The sequence below is a fragment of the Hyaena hyaena genome, unplaced genomic scaffold (genome assembly GCF_003009895.1).
Source record: "Hyaena hyaena isolate Hyena2069 unplaced genomic scaffold, ASM300989v1 scaffold_54, whole genome shotgun sequence".
NCBI lineage: Eukaryota > Metazoa > Chordata > Mammalia > Carnivora > Hyaenidae > Hyaena > Hyaena hyaena.
In genome coordinates this window covers 3,797,256-3,814,665 of record NW_024080685.1, presented here as the reverse complement: position 1 = coordinate 3,814,665, position 17,410 = coordinate 3,797,256, and the positions used below count along the sequence as shown (strand labels likewise).

General features: G+C 44.1%; 1 protein-coding gene across 1 annotated transcript in view; it reads right to left on the bottom strand.

The window, feature by feature from the left end:
• Positions 1-17,410, bottom strand: part of SHROOM3 (shroom family member 3) — a 304,996-nt gene that overhangs the window by 52,073 nt on the left and 235,513 nt on the right. The window contains exon 4 of the mRNA XM_039230978.1: positions 7,035-7,166. Coding sequence (XP_039086909.1) covers positions 7,035-7,166 — 132 coding nt within the window. The remainder of the gene's footprint in view (positions 1-7,034; positions 7,167-17,410) is intronic.

Below are 17,410 nucleotides of genomic sequence, written 5' to 3'. Positions count from 1 at the left end.
AAAAAAAAAAAAAAAAAAAAAAAAGTCAGATGCTCAACCGACTGAGCCACCTGGGCACCCCAAGAAAACTTTTAAATATTAGTGGAACCTGATCAGAAAGATGACAGAGAAGCTTTAAGGAGCTTTAAGAAAACTTTAAGAAGACTTGCTCCAGCCCCTCAGTTCCTACCTACCAGTATTTTCATAATAAATTTTACACCAGGAGTTTAACCACAACCCGCCACCACTACTACCACTTGCACGTAACCTGACACCAGTGGGGGAGAAAATAATGCAACTCAGAAGAATGCTTCCCTCTTACTCACTTTCAAATGAAAGAATGCCAAGTAAAACTTGAAAAACCAGCCCTGTGATTCCTCTCTCTCTGATAATATAAGCAGTTCATATTTTCTGTTTTACCTTTTACATGGTATAATGATAAGATGAATCCCCATAGTAATAAATACTCCAATCACCTTGAGATCTAGAATGTTACCATGACTGCAGCACCCACCTATTCTTTCCCATGCCATACGTTCTTTTAAGTGACAGTATTCCTTAGAAGCAAGCACCGGCATTAAGTGGAACTCTAAACAAAAACTTTGAATCAAGATTATATAAGGATAAAAGCTGATTCAAATTAGTGGGGCTAGGCAAAAGATAATCAGGCATTTATACCTTCAGCTGTGATGGAGTTACATAATGTACAACTGGGAATCTCAATAAACACTTGTTTTTATGTAAATTCAAAGCTGAATGAGAAGACCACACCTTTCCCCTAAAATGGAGAATCTATTCACAGGTTCCTGCTCTTCAAACAAATGTTGGCAATGAAAATAGAGAAGAATTTGGCTGCGAAGACACAGCCAGCCATTCCTTGTGAGAAATAGAAATAGTCACTGTGGAATTCCCCAGGGAAGTGGGGAAGCAAAACCATGAAGTACACAATACAAGGCAATTGCTAATTTGAATGAGACGAAAAGCCACTCCAAATACACGCACATCATAAGACATATGGTGACTGTGAGGTGCCTGGGTGGCTGAGTCAGTTAAGCATCTGACTCTGGTTTCGGGAGATCAGGTCATGAGTTTCATGAGTTCCTCAAACTCACTGTTCCTGAGTTTGAGCCCCGAATCAGTCTCTGCTGTCAGCACAGAGCCTGCTGTAGATCCTCTATCTCCCTCTCTCTCTGCCCCTCCCTTGCTTGCTCGCTCTCTCTCTCAAAAGTAAGTAACATTTAAAAAACAGAAACTTAAAACAAAGGAAATATGATGACTGCATACACAGGAGAGAATGATTAAACATTCCCATGCAGAAATACTAATAATACTGAATTACATGAATGCTCAAATAATGAGAAACTTAGCATGTGGTTGTTTTTTTTTTAAATATATAAACAGATATAACACAACACCAAAAAGACACCTGTGAAAGGCTTCTCACTTGAGAATCCTGCAATGAAAATGCTAAATAAATCTCATTCTCCCATAGTAGTGGACTTACCTTGTGGCAAACAGAAGCATCCTAGATAACAGCCCTCTGGCCAACTGCATGTCATAGTCAGGGCTGGGATAAAAAGCCATTCCTACCACTGCTCTCTCTGCTCCTGTTGGGGCTGCAAAGGCTTCCCAACAGTCCCCTGCACCTCCCGTCACACAGCCCGAACCACCTGGAACCCGCTAAGCATGCAGCTAGCTGGGTGGGACTCTCATTCCCAGTCACTTTGCAAAATGGCCAATTAAAATTCAATTCCTGCGAAATAAGAGGGAAGAAGAGAAGGTGACCCTTGCTAACTTTTCCGGAGGAGAACCATCATCTTAGACGTGCAGCTTTCAAATGCTAGAATTCTACTTTGTGGGCAGGAGGAGGAGGGAAGCAAGGAAAACCATCTGCTGATAAAATGCATCAAACTGGAATCAGGAAGTTTCCTTGAATGATCTCTGCCAAACCCTCAGCCTCCTCCACATGCAAAAATGCCACTGTCTGCAAAAGTGTGTGTTAATTGCTTTAAGCTTCCCACAGTTTGGGAGGCTACTGAAGCAGGGGTCCAAATCAACATCCCGAGATCTCCTAAGGCACACTGTCCCGAGAACACTAAGTCAGCAGTGCGCGACAAAACTCACTGCCAAGGGACGTGCAGAACCCAGCTGAACTAACGTTGCTGCTCCACTGAGAATTAAGAGTCAAACTCTGAGCTTTTGTTACCGATCTGTCTAGACTTATTTTACAGAGCACAGACCGCCATGTGCTAAACGCTTAATAAGTAAATGCGGCAGTTACTGTAATGATGGTGGTGACTGGTGGCGGGAGGGAAGAGAGGTTTGTGGAGGAACACACTTGCTCAGGAAATCATAAATTTTAAGCTAGAACATTTTGTCTCCTTTACCAACTCACTGAACTACCTCAAGCCTCAGGCTTGACAGGTTTTATGGAGATGTTTCTGTAAGATAAAAGAGATCACAGGATTCCTACTGAGAAGTTAGATGAGAGAGCATTCAGGGGGTCTAAGCAGGAAGGGAAGGATGGGATTGGATCTGAGAATATTAAGCTCTGGGCCAAAGAAAGTTTCTCTCTCTAAACCCGGTTGCTTGGCTGGTCGCTGTCTACATCAGGGGAATGGAGTTTCTTGCTTTCACTTTTTTATTTTTCTTATACATAAATGAGAAAATCATCCCTGGCTATTTTCTCCGCAAAACAGGAACTATCTATAACTCTGGCCCGGTGCACTTGGAACTGGCTCATGAAATGGCCCCAGCACTTTTCAATTCCAAGATTTGCGACCTACCACAAAGTAGACTTGTTCAGTGCCCACTACTAACCTCCCAACTCAACACTTGAAAGACTCCTAAGAAGCTGATAAGCACATCGTTTCTGCCCCAAATGGAAGACCAAGACATCAGCACCTCACCCCTTCCCATATTTCAGGACAGGATTTAGACCAGAGCCAGCCTGAAAGAGAAACAATGACCAAGGCTGGAATAATGTAAGCGATGAAAATAATGTAAGAGAAAAAAATGCCTTGTATTACAACACAGAGAAGAAAATAAATGTGAAGGAGCCCTTACTGATACCAACAGTTAAAATGAGGGGGAAAGAGACAGCTCTTTCTTACAGAAGAATTCCAACTAATAAATACAGAAGGAATGAAGGAAATATAGAATCATCTTAGAACATTATAGTAATACCTGTTGCAGGCAATATATCCACCAATGGAAAAAGTTTGAGAAATAAGGATATTCACTTAGCTTCAAAGTTATCTCTTCTAGGGGCACCTGGGTGGCTCAGTTGGTTAAGCGTCCGACTTCAACTCAGGTCATGATCTCATGGTTCGTTGGGTTCGAGCCCCACATCAGCCTCTGTGCTGACAGCTAGCTCCAAGCCTGGAGCCTGCTTCTGATTCTGTGTCTCCCTCTCTCTCTGACCCTCCCCTGCTCACGCTGTCTCTCTCAAAAAAAAAAAAAAAAAATTAAAACATTAAAAAATTTTTAAAAAGTTATCTTTTTTAAGATATTAATTACAAAGAGATGAATAATAATTGTACAGTAGAGAAACCTGGCAGACTTTGCCTCAGCCAAATCATCAAGGTTGACATCACCAGTAATAAAACATATCGACATAATATAATCCCTGATAGGACATGCCAGCAAGGACACATCATTTCTGTGGTATTCTTGCCAAAAACATATAGCTTCAATCTAATCATGAGACAGTATCAAACAAACCCAAAAAAGAAGGCATTCTACAAAATAACTGGCCCATACTCTTTCAATGTGTCAAGGTCAGAAAAGGCAAGGAAACACTGAGGCAATATCAGATTAGAGGAAACTAAGGAATCATGCCAAATACAACATAGAATCCTGGAACAAAAAAAGGGACATTCATAAGGGGAAAAATGATAAAATCTAAATAAAGTCTATGGTATATAGCCTGTAGTTAATAGCATTTTATCAATGCCAATTTCTTAGTTTTGATATTTGGACTATGGTTATAAAAGATGTTAACATGAGGGAGAGCTAGGTGATGGGTGTACTGGAAATCTCTGTACTATTTTTGCAACTTTTTATGAGCCTAAAATTATTTCGAAATAAAAAGTCAAAACCAAATTGGGCAAGATTTAGGATCAGAGTATAATTGCACGAGACCCACTCCAATTTCCAAGTTCAATCCTACATCAGTAACACTTGGGATGCAGAGATCTCTTCCTCTAGGAAAGAGGAAGCAGGCTATTGCAGGGGCTTACAGAAAATACAGTTGTGGAGTCAAGACACACACGTAAAATCCCTAGCATATATGGAGTCAAAGGGATACACGTGGGAGCAACATATCCTTTTTAAAAAGGACATTGCTTGCCCATCTACTCCCTTCCAGTCCCCTTTCACACAGACAGAGCACTGATGGCCAGCTTTGACCACGCTGATAAAGGCAACCCCAGCCTGTCTCTTCATGGATGGGACGCCACCTGGGTATACAATTAGGCTCCTTTGTTTCATCCAGTTGTTAAAGATTGCTTTTTAAAATCTTTTCATTGTTTTAGGCTCAAATCAGGTGTGTGTGATTCCAGTGCTCAAGTATGGCTTCCGTCAATCTATGCTCTTCCTGCCTTCATCAGCCTGGCTAACAGTTCCAGTTATTTCCAAGGGCCCCACAGTAGCACCTTGGAAGTCTCACCTTTTAATCTTTCTTCTCCCTTCTCCCATCCTCATCTGCTATAGTTCTGCTGTCTAAATTCATCTCAGATCTTGTCTCCTCTCTTGTCCCATCACTGCTTGTGTGGTTCAATCCTGATCACTTTCTTCCCAGACTACTGCAGTAACTTCTTAACTACAACTTTCTGGCCTTGAGCACCTTGGCACCAATGCCTTGCCAGCCTACACAGCCCAGTGGAGTCTTGCTAAGTAGAAGGCTCTGGTTCTCTATACTGTGACAATCCGAGGGGGCTGAAGGACAGAGTCCTCAGGGCTCTGCTGCTTCAGGCTGGCCCTGGAACAGCCTCTGCCAGCTGGCTGCCTTGTAGCCAGTACCCTCTGTGAATCTGACCTGTCCTCTACCAGTATGTTCAAGCTTCTTTTGAATCTTTTTTTCTAATGAAATCTTACAGAGAACATTAATGTAGATACCAGATACAAGTGTTATTTTATCATGTAAAACCTTACACTTGAATGTATATTTGTCTATCCATAAACATGGATAATTGCATAAATCCAAATTTACCATGTTTACTTCTTTATAATGCAAGTCAATGTGTCTATAAGAATGAACCGGCAAACCGAAATCAGAATGATTGAGAACAATGATATCCAACACATGTTGACTGTTCATGACATGCTGGGCACTGCCTCATGTACTTCACATGCATTCGCTCTTCCAATCCTTTCAGCAACCCGGTGACTGAATAGCTATTAATCTTGTCTTATAGATTGGAAACTGGGAGCTTGTACAACACGCCTGCAGTTACATAGGAAGCAGAAGAATTGCAACATGAATTGTAGGTGGTCTGATCCACAGACTCCATCTAGTCCTCTGTACTACACTGCTTTTCATGCTGGCACACAGACTTATGTGGTAATGAAGAGAATGAAAACCACAACATCATCATCGTACCACCTGATACTTACTTCACCTGACATTCAGTTCTCACACACTACGGGCGGGCTCTGTGCTCAGGGATTTGAGTAGCCTAGCGCACCGAATTCCCACGGCCATACAATGAAGTGGACTGTTATGCTGTCGAGGCAACAGAGTGTAGTGTCTGTGAGCTCAAACTGAATTTGAATCCACCACTTCCGAGCTGCGTATCAGCCCAGACCTCACAGGACGGGTGTGAGGGTGTGATAAGAAAGGCAAAGCCCTAGCACCTCCTGAGCACAGAGGATGCACAGGTGATTAGGTGCAAATATTTATTTTAGGCAAACTTTACAATCTCAGGGCATTCCTCAATTAACAGAGGACAAGAAGAGTTTTATATGATCATCAGTTCAAAGATGAATTAATCTTGCTGGACAGTTTAACACATTTATCATTTCCAAAGTGTAAGACCTTGGTTGGTATATGGCTTTGAGAGTTTTTAAATATAGTTTTAAAAATAGTTGTGGATGTGTTTTTAAAAAGATATCTGAATCAGGGGTGCTTGGGTAGCTCAGTTGGTAAAGCTTCTGACGTCAGCTCAGGTCATGATCTCCTGGTACATGAGTTCGAGCCCCGCGTCGGGACCTGTGCTGGCAGCTCAGAGCCTGGAGACTGCTTCACGTTCTGTGTCTCCCTCTCTCTCTGCCCCTCCTCCACTCACTCTCTGTCTTCCTCTCTCTCAAGAATAAACAAACATTAAAAAAAAAAACAAAAACACACGATATTTGGGGCGCCTGGGTGGCTCAGTTGGCTAAACGGCCGACTTCAGCTCAGGTCATGATCTCACAGTTCATGGGTTCGAGCCCCACATCAGGCTCTGTGCTGACAGCTCAGAGCCTACAGCCTGCTTCGGATTCTGTGTTTCCCCCTCTCTCTGACCCTCCCCCACTTACACTCTCTGTATCTCTCTCTCAAAACTAAATAAACATTAAAAAAATTAAAATAATAATAATAATAAAATGATATCTGAATCAGGGGCACCTGGGTGGCTCAGTCAGTGAAGCGTCCAACTTTGGCTCAGGTCATGATCTCACAGTTTGTGAGTTCAAGCCCCGTGTCAGGCTCTGTGCTGACAGCTCAGATGCTGGAGCCGGCTTCGGATTCTGTGTCTCCCTCTCTCTCTGTCCCCTCCCCTGCTCATGCTCTGTGTCTCTCTCTCTCTTTCTCAAAAATAAATAAACATAAAAAAAAAAAAAGAGAGAGATCTGAATCAAATGATTTGAGGGACCCCCATATTACCTCCCGGGAACTTTAGGGCTCTTCAGAACCTATTTTGAAAACTGTCATTAATGTATTCTGAGCTGCTGTCAGACCTCCCTGTTCAACCCTTCCTGACCTGTATTTTGACCAGCCTTGCCCCCAGTCCCTTTTCTTCCAGCAGCTGAGTCCCTTTTCTGAACTGCTCGGCACAGACCTCTGTGCCTCTTACCTGTGCTTCGGCCGAAGCTTAACTCCTCCCGACCATGCTGCTTTCCTGTGCTGGGGGTCCGAGGTGAGGGGTTCTGGGCTGAGGGAGTCAGAGGTACCAGTACCGGCAGGGCCCGGGTCTGCACATGCATCTCTGGAAAAAAAAAAAGTAAGAAAATGGGAAAATATGATGGTGTTCATGGGCAGGGGGCACAAATGAATCAACAAGAAAAATGCATGCAAATTAACTAAGGGGTTAAAGCAAAGCAGCAGGGCTGAGAGCAGAGTTCTCAGCCTGTACCCACTAAAGCTCTCTGTCCCAAGGAAGGCAAACCCACTCCTGAGGGTCCTCATCCTTTCCCATCTACGTTTCTGTGAAGCAATAAAGTGTGCTTCCCAGTTTAAAATACCAGGGTTTCCAACCAATGGTGAAGAAAGAGACACTATAATGAAGGTGAACTCCCCCTACAATTCAGGCTCCATTGGTAAATAAGTGAGAAATTGGACTCACTGAAACAAATGGTCAGGCAAGGTGGCTCCCTGAAACCCAATCCCCACTGCCTCCCTTCTTTTTAATGTTTATTTTGAGAGAGAGACAGAGACAGAGAGAGTGTGTGTATGTATGTGTGCGTGTGTGTGCACGCGTGTAGGAGGAAAGAGGGAGTGGAAGAGGGAGAGAGGGAGAGAGAGAGAGGGAGGGAGAGGGGGAGAGAGGGAAAGAGAGAGAGAATCCCAAGCAGCCTCCATGCTGTCAGAGTAGATCCCAAAACGGGACTTGACCTCACAAACTGTGACCTGAGCTAAATCAAGAGTCAGACGCTTACCTGAATGAGCCACCCAGGCACCCCAGCCCACTGCCTCCCTTCTCAATTCATTATAAGGATGGTGACCCCCAAATGGAGCAGGCCTCCTCCGTTCAGTGAGTGGCAGCTCAGAAGAATGAGCCAACTCTTCAGCCTGAGCTGTTTCAGATTGTCTAGGTTCCACTGTGCTTGAGGCAAGCCTTTTATGTGTCCATTTAAGTCCACCCTCCTACCCCCAGGTCCCTAACACCACTCCCTTTTCCTCCACGCTCCCAGGCAGTCAGAGAAAATTTTTAGCCCTCCGTGGCCAAGGTATTCTGCCATGAGAACAGGTGCATTTCTTCTCCTTGGGAGAATCTCAGCTCCCAAATTTTCAAATCCCCAACTGGAAGGCCTCCTCTTGACGAGACGGTCACCTGCATCAGGCTCTGAAGCAGTTTTGCCATCATTCTTCTTTGCTGGGTACCAGTGATGTGTTTTCAGTGTGTGTCTTTGAGGATCGTTTTGAGACTGTGAGAGCCTACTGGTGGCCTCCAAGCATGTCCTGTGAGCAGGAATCGGAAAAGAGGCAAATGCCTGCTGGTTCTCCTCTGTGTGAGCCTTGGCTGAGAAGAGGTGGGATTATCACACGGCTGCCAATTTCTTTTATTTCAGGACATGGAGGGAGATGACCAAAGAGTTTCCATGTCTAAGATAAGCTTCCTTAGCTAAGCACCATTACCCCTTTCTGTACATTACTTTTCTTATCGAATTTAGGATTCCTGGTTTTGAACAGAGTCAATATAAGTCTAAGCTTGAAGTTTGAAGGCTCAGTTGAGGTTCTGTCACTTATGAATTGAAAGACATTGGGCAAATGCCCTCCGAACCTAGGCCCCGCATCTGTAACATAAACATAAGAGGCAGGACACACCACGGCTAGGAGGCGGACAGCCTCTCTGATTTGGAGTCCTGGCCCTTCCTACTGCCTAGCTCTGTGACTCTGTCCTCCCTGTGTCCGGCTGTCTCATTTCTGAAATGGGTGTAAAAGAATACCGTTTTTCATAGAGCTGTTGAGAAGCGGAAGCTAATTGAGATGAAGCACTTAGAATAGAGCCTGGAACATATTCAGCACTCAGCAAATTAGCCAATATCATCATGCCTATCTTGCAAAATTGCCGCTAAGTTTTCCAGATGATGCCTATTACCTGTCTAGCACACTGCCTACAGGTGGGATATGCCTAATTATTTTCAATCATTTCACTGCAGTACCTCTATCTTAGAGCTTCTTTCGGCTAAGATGTTATACAAAAATAGACATAACCACAAAGACCTAATCTATGTTGAAAATAATAGCAAGAAGAGCTTTGGCCAGAGAGTTAACATGTCAAAGCCTTTTGCAGAATTCATCCTGTGGTCCCCAATTAGGATTCCTCCTACAACCCTTGGAGGCACTCAACGCCATCCGGCCTGAATTGGGGCGGAAAACAGACTCAAAGGTATCTCACCTTCGGATGTGTGAATGTAAAGATTACATGAACGTAATGAGCACACCACTGGTATAATCCACTCTGACAGCAAGCTTTCCTTTCTAGTCTCCTCTAGATGCCAAAAGGGATGAGCAAAAACCAAGCCTCAGCTTTCATAAAACCTGGTGGCATTTAATAAGTTCTTCATTTTGGTCCTGAACCACAATTGCTGGCTCCGTCCTTTCCGCATCACAGCTAAGCCCTTTCCTCTTTCCTTGCCCACGCCCCCTTCCTGGAAGGTACCAGGCGATGGAAGATCCAGGGATGCACTGTCACAGTGAAGGGCTGGCAGGAAGGACAAGCAATGGGAAAGAGAAGGAAGCACAAGGAACAAGAGATGATCTCAATTTTAAGGATTTCCAATATAGGATTCTTCACAATTCTAGGAAAGCAGAGACTGGCACCCCAGCACTGCCCTCCATGCCACTGCTGACTGAGGTTACAAGTGGGTGTGAGGGTTCATGGAACTCATGTAGCTTGTGAGTGACTGCAGCCCCCTTGCTAAATCACAGCACGGCCTCCCTGCTAATCTGGGCCTCCCCCCACCAGGGAGGGGCTGGCTCCAGCGGTCAGATGGAGGTCCTGGCCCCTCAGCGGGCTGTCTGGATATATCATACAAAGTAGAAGGGAGGCTAGAGAGAATGGGGGAAGAATCACCAGCACCTAGAACACAGCTTTTCTGCCTTAAACTCTTTCTAGAATAATCCGGACAAGAAATACACATTTAAAATATTTATAGGTTCTAATGAAAAAAAATTCCATGATGAATCTAGGCCTAAATTAGTCCTGGAATGAGTGCTGAGAGGCCAACCATCCCAAAGACCTCCACCTTGGGACTCCTCACTTCGCCTCTTAATCCCCTTGCCAGTTACCGCATCTGCACAGACCCAGACAGAACTGGGTCTGTCTCTGCAACGCACGCTTTCCCACCCACCTGGGGTTACTATGCTACCTGCCTCACAACACACCGGAATTGCCAAAGCCTATAATGCGCTCTGATCTCATCAGGAAGTAGTGCCACACTGGTGCTACTGTGGTTCCACACGCCCGGGACAGATTATTCTAGGTCTTTGCTATGAAAGGATGTATGTGCTTTCCCATATATTAGGAGTTATTCTCATAACTTCTCTATAAAGGCAAAAACTAATTTTTTCAGTCCCATTTTCCAGATGAATACACTGAGACAGACAGGTTGTATACCTGGCTCAAACCACACATGGAATCACACTCACTTGGGATAAAAATCACTAACAACCACTTACTCTTCTGCTCTTCAGTTTAAAAGCTTCACAACTGTTTAGCTTATATAACAAATTCTATAGGCCTTGGAATTACCCAGATTTGGTCAGAATGGGTGGAGATGTGATGGTGGGGACTTTAACTAAACATGGTACCAAATGAGCTTATTTTTACTTAAAAGATACTCAAAGGTACACTGTTTTACTTAAAGATGCCCATAGATACACTGCAGAAGCCTTGGAATCAATGAAACAAGTTCAAGTGAAAAATACAGAGGTAAACCACATGGCTCTCCTGCCTTACAGAGCTACTTCCAGATCCCAAGGCACTACACTCTCCTGGCTTATCCATACTTGCCCTTCCGGTTTCAGTTTGGACATCATCTCCTCTGGGTGCAAGTTGGGGTGAGGTGTTGTGCCCCGTGCTGGCTATAGGTGTGCATTTCAAAGTGCACTGCACCTCTCTTCTGACCACCTGTTTGCTGGTCTCTCTTTCTCTACATGCTTAGTAAGGCAAGCAGACCAACTTGCCGCCTGGCACACTGAGTCGCTTGATAATTATTTGTTAAATGAACAAAATACTGCCAAGGGTTCAACAGATCTGTAACATGGCTTCCCTCCCATCTCCTTTTAGTTCACTTAACTTGCTGGCAAAGCTAATGAGAGTTGGGGGCAGGGGGTGGGGACTGTTTGTATATTGTTCCTTGCTCTTCTCCAGTCTCAAGATCATAAATTATGCCTGATGAAATAGAAATCAAAGCAGACCTAAGAAGGTTTAGGAAGAGCTAAAAAATAAAAATAAAAAAATAAAAATTGTGAACCACAATCCTCATGTCATCTTTCTTCCCCAGACAATTAAGAAACAAGAAATCCACGCCAACCGCCTCCATTTCTACTTCCTGTGATGATTACACTCATATTTTCTCCACCCTCCCCCCCCTTCCATATTCCTAACTCCTGAATATACACTGGCGGCTTTACTATTTGGTATTTTAATAGAGTCATTCACTGCTTTCTGAACTGTCAGCCAACATCAGAAGAAAAAGTTCCAGATCATTCTGTTCCCTGTGTCTCTCTTGAAAATTGGGGAAGGCCTGGAGAAACTTGAGTAAGAGCTGTGAGGAACTGGGCCAGGCATTTTAAGTAGTCTCTCCAGATCCCTTTGGATTCCTATTTTCTACTGAATCTAAATAGTTTTATTTTGTGTTGGGGCCGAGTGGCAAAGCATCATCTCTCCTTGGCAGGGACTGGTAGAACATTAGGAAAATGCTTGGTTTATCTGTTAGAACCAGGAGTTCCTCCCTTTTGGTTGTGTTTCATCCAACATGGAATAGCTTCCTCAGTGGCCACTTTCACTCCTGTCCCCCCCTTCAATCCAGCATCTACCTAGCAGCCAATGACACTTTTTAAAAATGTAAATGGCTCGGTGCACCTGGGTAGCTGGTCAGTTGAGTGTCCATCTCTTGATTTCAGTTCAGGTCATGATCCCAGGGTCATGGGATCAGACTCCTCATTGGACTCTTTGTGGAGCATGGTGACTGCATGAGATTTTCTTTCTCTCTCTCCCCCCTGCTTACACTAAGATTTCTTCAAAATTTTAAAAATAAAAAATAAATTACTTTAAAAAATGCAAATGGCTCATGTCATTCTCTAATAAAACCCTGTGTGTCTACCCCCTGCGCCTCAGGTAGAATTCAGTTTCCTTAAGTTGGCCGTTGAGTGCCAAGTGACCTAGCTCCCAGTTCCTCCTTACACATCACCCTCCTCACTCTGCTCTGACCTCAGCTCCCATCCCACCAAGCTCTTCACCTTCACACATGCTGTTCCCTCTGCCTGGAACAGTCTTCTTCCCAATTCTTCACTTGGCTGGCTCCTCTTTAGCCTTCTCGTCCCAGGCCGAATATCACCCCATCTACTGCCAAAGTCTCTTTCCTGGCACCTGGTCTTTTCTTTCGTGGCACTACTGGCCACATGTAATCATTCACTGCCACGGGGTCTGTTTCTTCTACTGAATGGCAAGCTCATTGAGGTCTGGGCCCCTGGCTGGTCTGCCTTCAATTTTGTTTTTTTAAACCACTCTGCACCTAGGGCCTAGCACAGTGAGTGGCTCACAGCAGGTACATAATACAGATGTGTTGAATGGATCCTAAGAGACTAAAAGGAATACTTGGGATGCATCCAGAATGGAGTTCTCTGCCTGTCAGTTCTTAAAGGTCTTAAGTTCTTTACCACACGGGTTTTGGGGAAGGCGGGGTCTCTCTTCTTTCAGTTGCTTTCTCAACAAGACTGTCAGCCAATGTGAGAAAGTGCAATTTGGTCCCGTACGTAGGTCCATCTCATTACCAGCAGGGTGTGTGGGGTGGGGAGGCCTGGTGTTGGGGGACTGTGGCCGAGCCTTCCAAACAAACAGTTGGCACAACTTGGTGCAGTTTTGCTGCCTGAAGCAGGCAGAATGCTTTCTGAGATGAAGCAGACAGAAGTGCATTTACATAGGCCAGAGTTTGTCCTCAGAGCCCATTTGAGAAATTCCTTTGGATTTATGCTGGATGCCAGTGTGTACTCATTTTCATAATTTGCCTTATTAAAAGTCAGTGTTCTTGGTTTCCTGTGTTTTTTTTATCCTGTTCCGTGTCCATCATGCGTGAATCTGGCCTAATTACCATGTCTCTCCTGATAGAGGTTTTTTTTTTTTTTTTAATGTTCTACTTATTTCCAGGAGAGAGAGATAGACAGCGTGAGCAGGGGAGGGCCAGAGAGAGAGGGAGTCACAGACTGAAACAGGCTCCAGGCTCCGAGGGGCTCGAACCCACAAACCATGAGATCATGACCCAAGCAAAAGTCGGACACTTAACCGACTAAGCCACCCAGGCGCCCCAAGTAGGTCTTGAGGGTCATTACCACAGGCTTCCCACGAGTTTCCCCACAGTCTCCTGGAGGGGGAAGAAGCCTGGACTCTTGGTTTCCCCAGTGTCTGGAAGAAGAGTTTAAGGACTGATGCCATTGGGAACAGATTTCTACTCTTAGCCTAATATAGCTGTTCTCCATTTTCTGATGACTGAGCATTTATCAGAGTTTTCAGATAGCCTCAGTAAACTGTCCTTTGTCTTAAAGCCCCCTGTTCCTTTTGGTACCTATTTATTTAGACTTAGCCTTCTGGGTCACTACTCTTTCTTTCTTTTTAAATCACTATTTACTACCTAGGAAGCTCACTCTGTATTCTCTCAGGCCTAAACCCTATCTGGTGCTTTCCATCACAGCGATGTCACTGACTTGTACTTACAAACCTCTTTTTTTCTGGGGTGCTTGGTTGGGGTGGCTCAGTCAGTTAAGCATCCGACTTGGGCTCAGGTCATGATCTCACAGTTCCTGAGTTTGAGCCCCGCATTGGGGTCTCTGCTGTCAGCATGAGCCTGCCTCAAATCCTCTGTCCTCCTCCCTCTCTGCCCCTCCCCTGCTGGTTCTCTCTCTACCCCTCTCTCAAAATAAATATATAAACACTTTAAAAAAAAAAAAAAAAAACCAACCTCTTCTTTCCGGTCACACACCCTGGTTTGGCAGCTCACTTACGGCCAGAAGGTCACGCATAACCCTTTGGTCATGGATTGTCGTGATTGACAGGTCTCAGACCTGTGTCCACTTGTACCTCCTGCTCCTGATGCTGCCTTTTCTCACTTCATATCCTTCGAAACCTCCCAATGGATCCACAGGTACAATTTGTGCCACTGGAATCCAACGAATTTCTGATGATTTTTGAAACCATAATAAGCTTAACCATCTCTCGATCTTGGGTCATGACTTCTATGTCAACTTTGCACAAAGACTTGAAAAAGGAGGGCAGGGGAAAAAGGCAGATGACTGGCCAAATCTGTTCACCTACCTAATAAATATTTAATCACTTCAGATTTCCTTTCGACTGTAATCTCTCCACCCACTGAAGCCTATACACAGGCAACCCAGAGCAAGTGCGTAAGAAAACGCAAGGCCCTCTGGTTAAACTGATGATATCCTCACCACCGAAGGGGTACAGTCCTCACCTCAAACACTCTGAACCTAACCTTACGTCAACTTTGCTAAGTAGCAGGCTGTGTAATATGTATTAATGTGGATTCTGGAGCCAGCTGCTCGTGTTCTTATTTGGGTTCTATTATCTAATAGGTGTTTGACCTTTGGCAAAGCACTCAACCTCTTATGTCTCAGTTTCCTCCTCTATGAAATAGGATAATAACAGCATCTACATCAAAGGGGAGTTGTGAGGCTTAAACAAGTTGATACAGATAGAACACACAGAACAGATCCTGGCAATAAATGTTAACTTCTTACAAGTAGAATAGAAACTTACATTTATTGGGCCCATGGTACGTATCAGATATTGGACTTTAAAAACAGTTATTCAGTGAATTTTCTTATCATTTGAAACAGGGATGATCCTCATTGCAGATAAAGAAAGCAAAATGAAATAAAACAAGTAGAAAAAGGAATGGCCGAAGGTCACATCCCTGGGGATCACTGGCTTTGAATACTCTTTTCTTTAAGAAAAATTTTTTTTTAATGTTTCTTTACTTTTGAGGGGGAAGAAGAGAGAGAGAAAAAGAGACACAGAGAGAGAGACAGAGCAGGGGAAGGGCAGAGAGAGAGAGGGAGGCACAGAATCCAAAGCAGGCTCTAGGCTTTGAGCTGTCAGCACAGAGACTGACACGGGGCTTGAACCCACAAACCATGAAATCATGACCTGAGCTGAAGTCGGATGCTCAACCAACTGAGCCACCCAGGCGCCCCTGAATACTCTTTTCTTAAGCATGGCCACATGCTAAGCCATGCATGCCTGGCATTTCTTCCACATCACGCTTTTGCTACTTATATGTGACAAAAAGATATGCATGAAAACAAAAGACTAACAAATATGCCAGAATGTTACTACTGGGTGATTAGATTATAGGTGATATTTTTCTCTCTTTTTCTGTATTGTGCAAATTGTTTACAATTAACATTTAATTACCAGAGAAAGTAAATTAGCCTTATGTTTTTCCTAACTAGAATGAGTCTAAGAGTCTGGTTTCTCCATATTTTTAAAGGGAAATCTGTCAGGGAATGAAAGCAGAGAGATCTCTCCTGGGAGCAAATCTGGGCAGTGGAAAGACTACACTGGCAGCAGGTTTACATTAGGAGCTCCAGCAACCACTGAAAATCCTCGTTGGAAGACGAAGCAGGATTTCTGGGAAGCCAGTATCAGTAGAGAAATGAACGCTTCCTGAGAAAATTCAGCCTCCATCTTTCTTTGCCAACACCCCCCTCTCATGTGTTTCCAAAGAACCATGCAACTCTCTACAGTGAACTGTAATAATTCCTTGCTTTATTCTCACCTGTTATAGCTTAAAAGTAAGTACCTTCCATACATTATTCCTTTTGGCTCTCATAATAATCCTATAGGGCAGATAGAGCAGGTATTATTTAGCCCCCTTGAACTGACCTACATTCAAAGCCTCACAGAGAGACAGTTACTTGCCCCAGTGCAGGACTTGTAAGATACACAACGGGCATATGAAGCCAAGGCCCCTAACTCAAACTCTCACCATCTCTCATTTCTTTCTTTCTTTTTTTTTTTTTTTACAAATAGTTTATTGTCAAATTAGTTTCCACATAACACCCAGTGCCCATCCCCCCCTCCCCCCCACATCCATCAGTCCTCAGTTTTTGTCAGCATTCAAGAGTCTCTCATGGTTTGCCTCTCTCCCTTTCCCCCACCATTTCCCCCCTTCTTCTCCCCCCTTGTTTCTCAGTTAAGTTCCTCACCATCTCTCATTTCATATTACTTTTGGATCCTACGGTTCTAAAAGTCCATTGATACAGGTGACAAACATTTAATACCAAGACTTCTTCAAAAGGAAAGCTTCTTGGGAAGAAAATAGAAAGTTACTGAAATCCAAACGGGACCCTCTCCATCCCTAGCCCAAATGTTCCTAGATCTAGAGAAATGATGAGGTCAGATTTCGAAAGACTCCTCATCCTTACCTCTGCTGCCAAGACTGCATTCCTGTTTTTGATTCAGAATTCCCTAACACTGGTCACTCTGCTGAAAACATACAGCACATGTTTCATGCTAAGACTCAGCGGCCACTTCTATACCCTGCCCAATCATCCAACCCCTCCATCAACAAACACTGAGATCAACAATGGGCCACACAATAGATTATGCCCTGGGCTTGCAATGGTAGTTGAGAAGACCCCTCTTTCTGTGGAATTAAGGGGGAAGACAGGTAAGACAACTGTACAAATATATAATAAACCATGGTATATTATAAACTATAGGAAGCGCTAGAGAGTACATGAGATCATGAGAGTAGTCCTCACTTAGCACACCTTCCTCTCCTTTCCATTCCCTCTCTTCCACTCTCTGTATACATGCTCGTTTACCCCTGTCATATGCCTCAAGCAGGGCAGGTTATCAATACACAGTCCCAGATGCTGTAATTACCCTATGGAATGCTCCAAGCCTGGCCATAACCATTACTTGCACTGCCTAACGTAATCCGCACAACCAGTCTCTAAGGCAGGTACTTTTATGCTGTTACATCTCCACTTTACAGATGAAGATAAGGAAGCTCAGAGAAGCAGAGAAAATTGAACATGCTCTACTAGAGCAAAAATTAAATCCAGATCTGGCTGATGACAAAGGCTGTGCTCCTAGCTACCATGCAATAGTCTTAGTTTCTCTTTTCTTCCTTGGCCAGATAAGGTGCTCTTCTATGAGAAGACGCCCAATAAATATTCAATAAAGCTATGCTCCTGGTGGACATTGGGCCAGCTTCCTGATGGGCTCCCTGCAGTTGCCCACCCTACCTCACGTGGATGGGC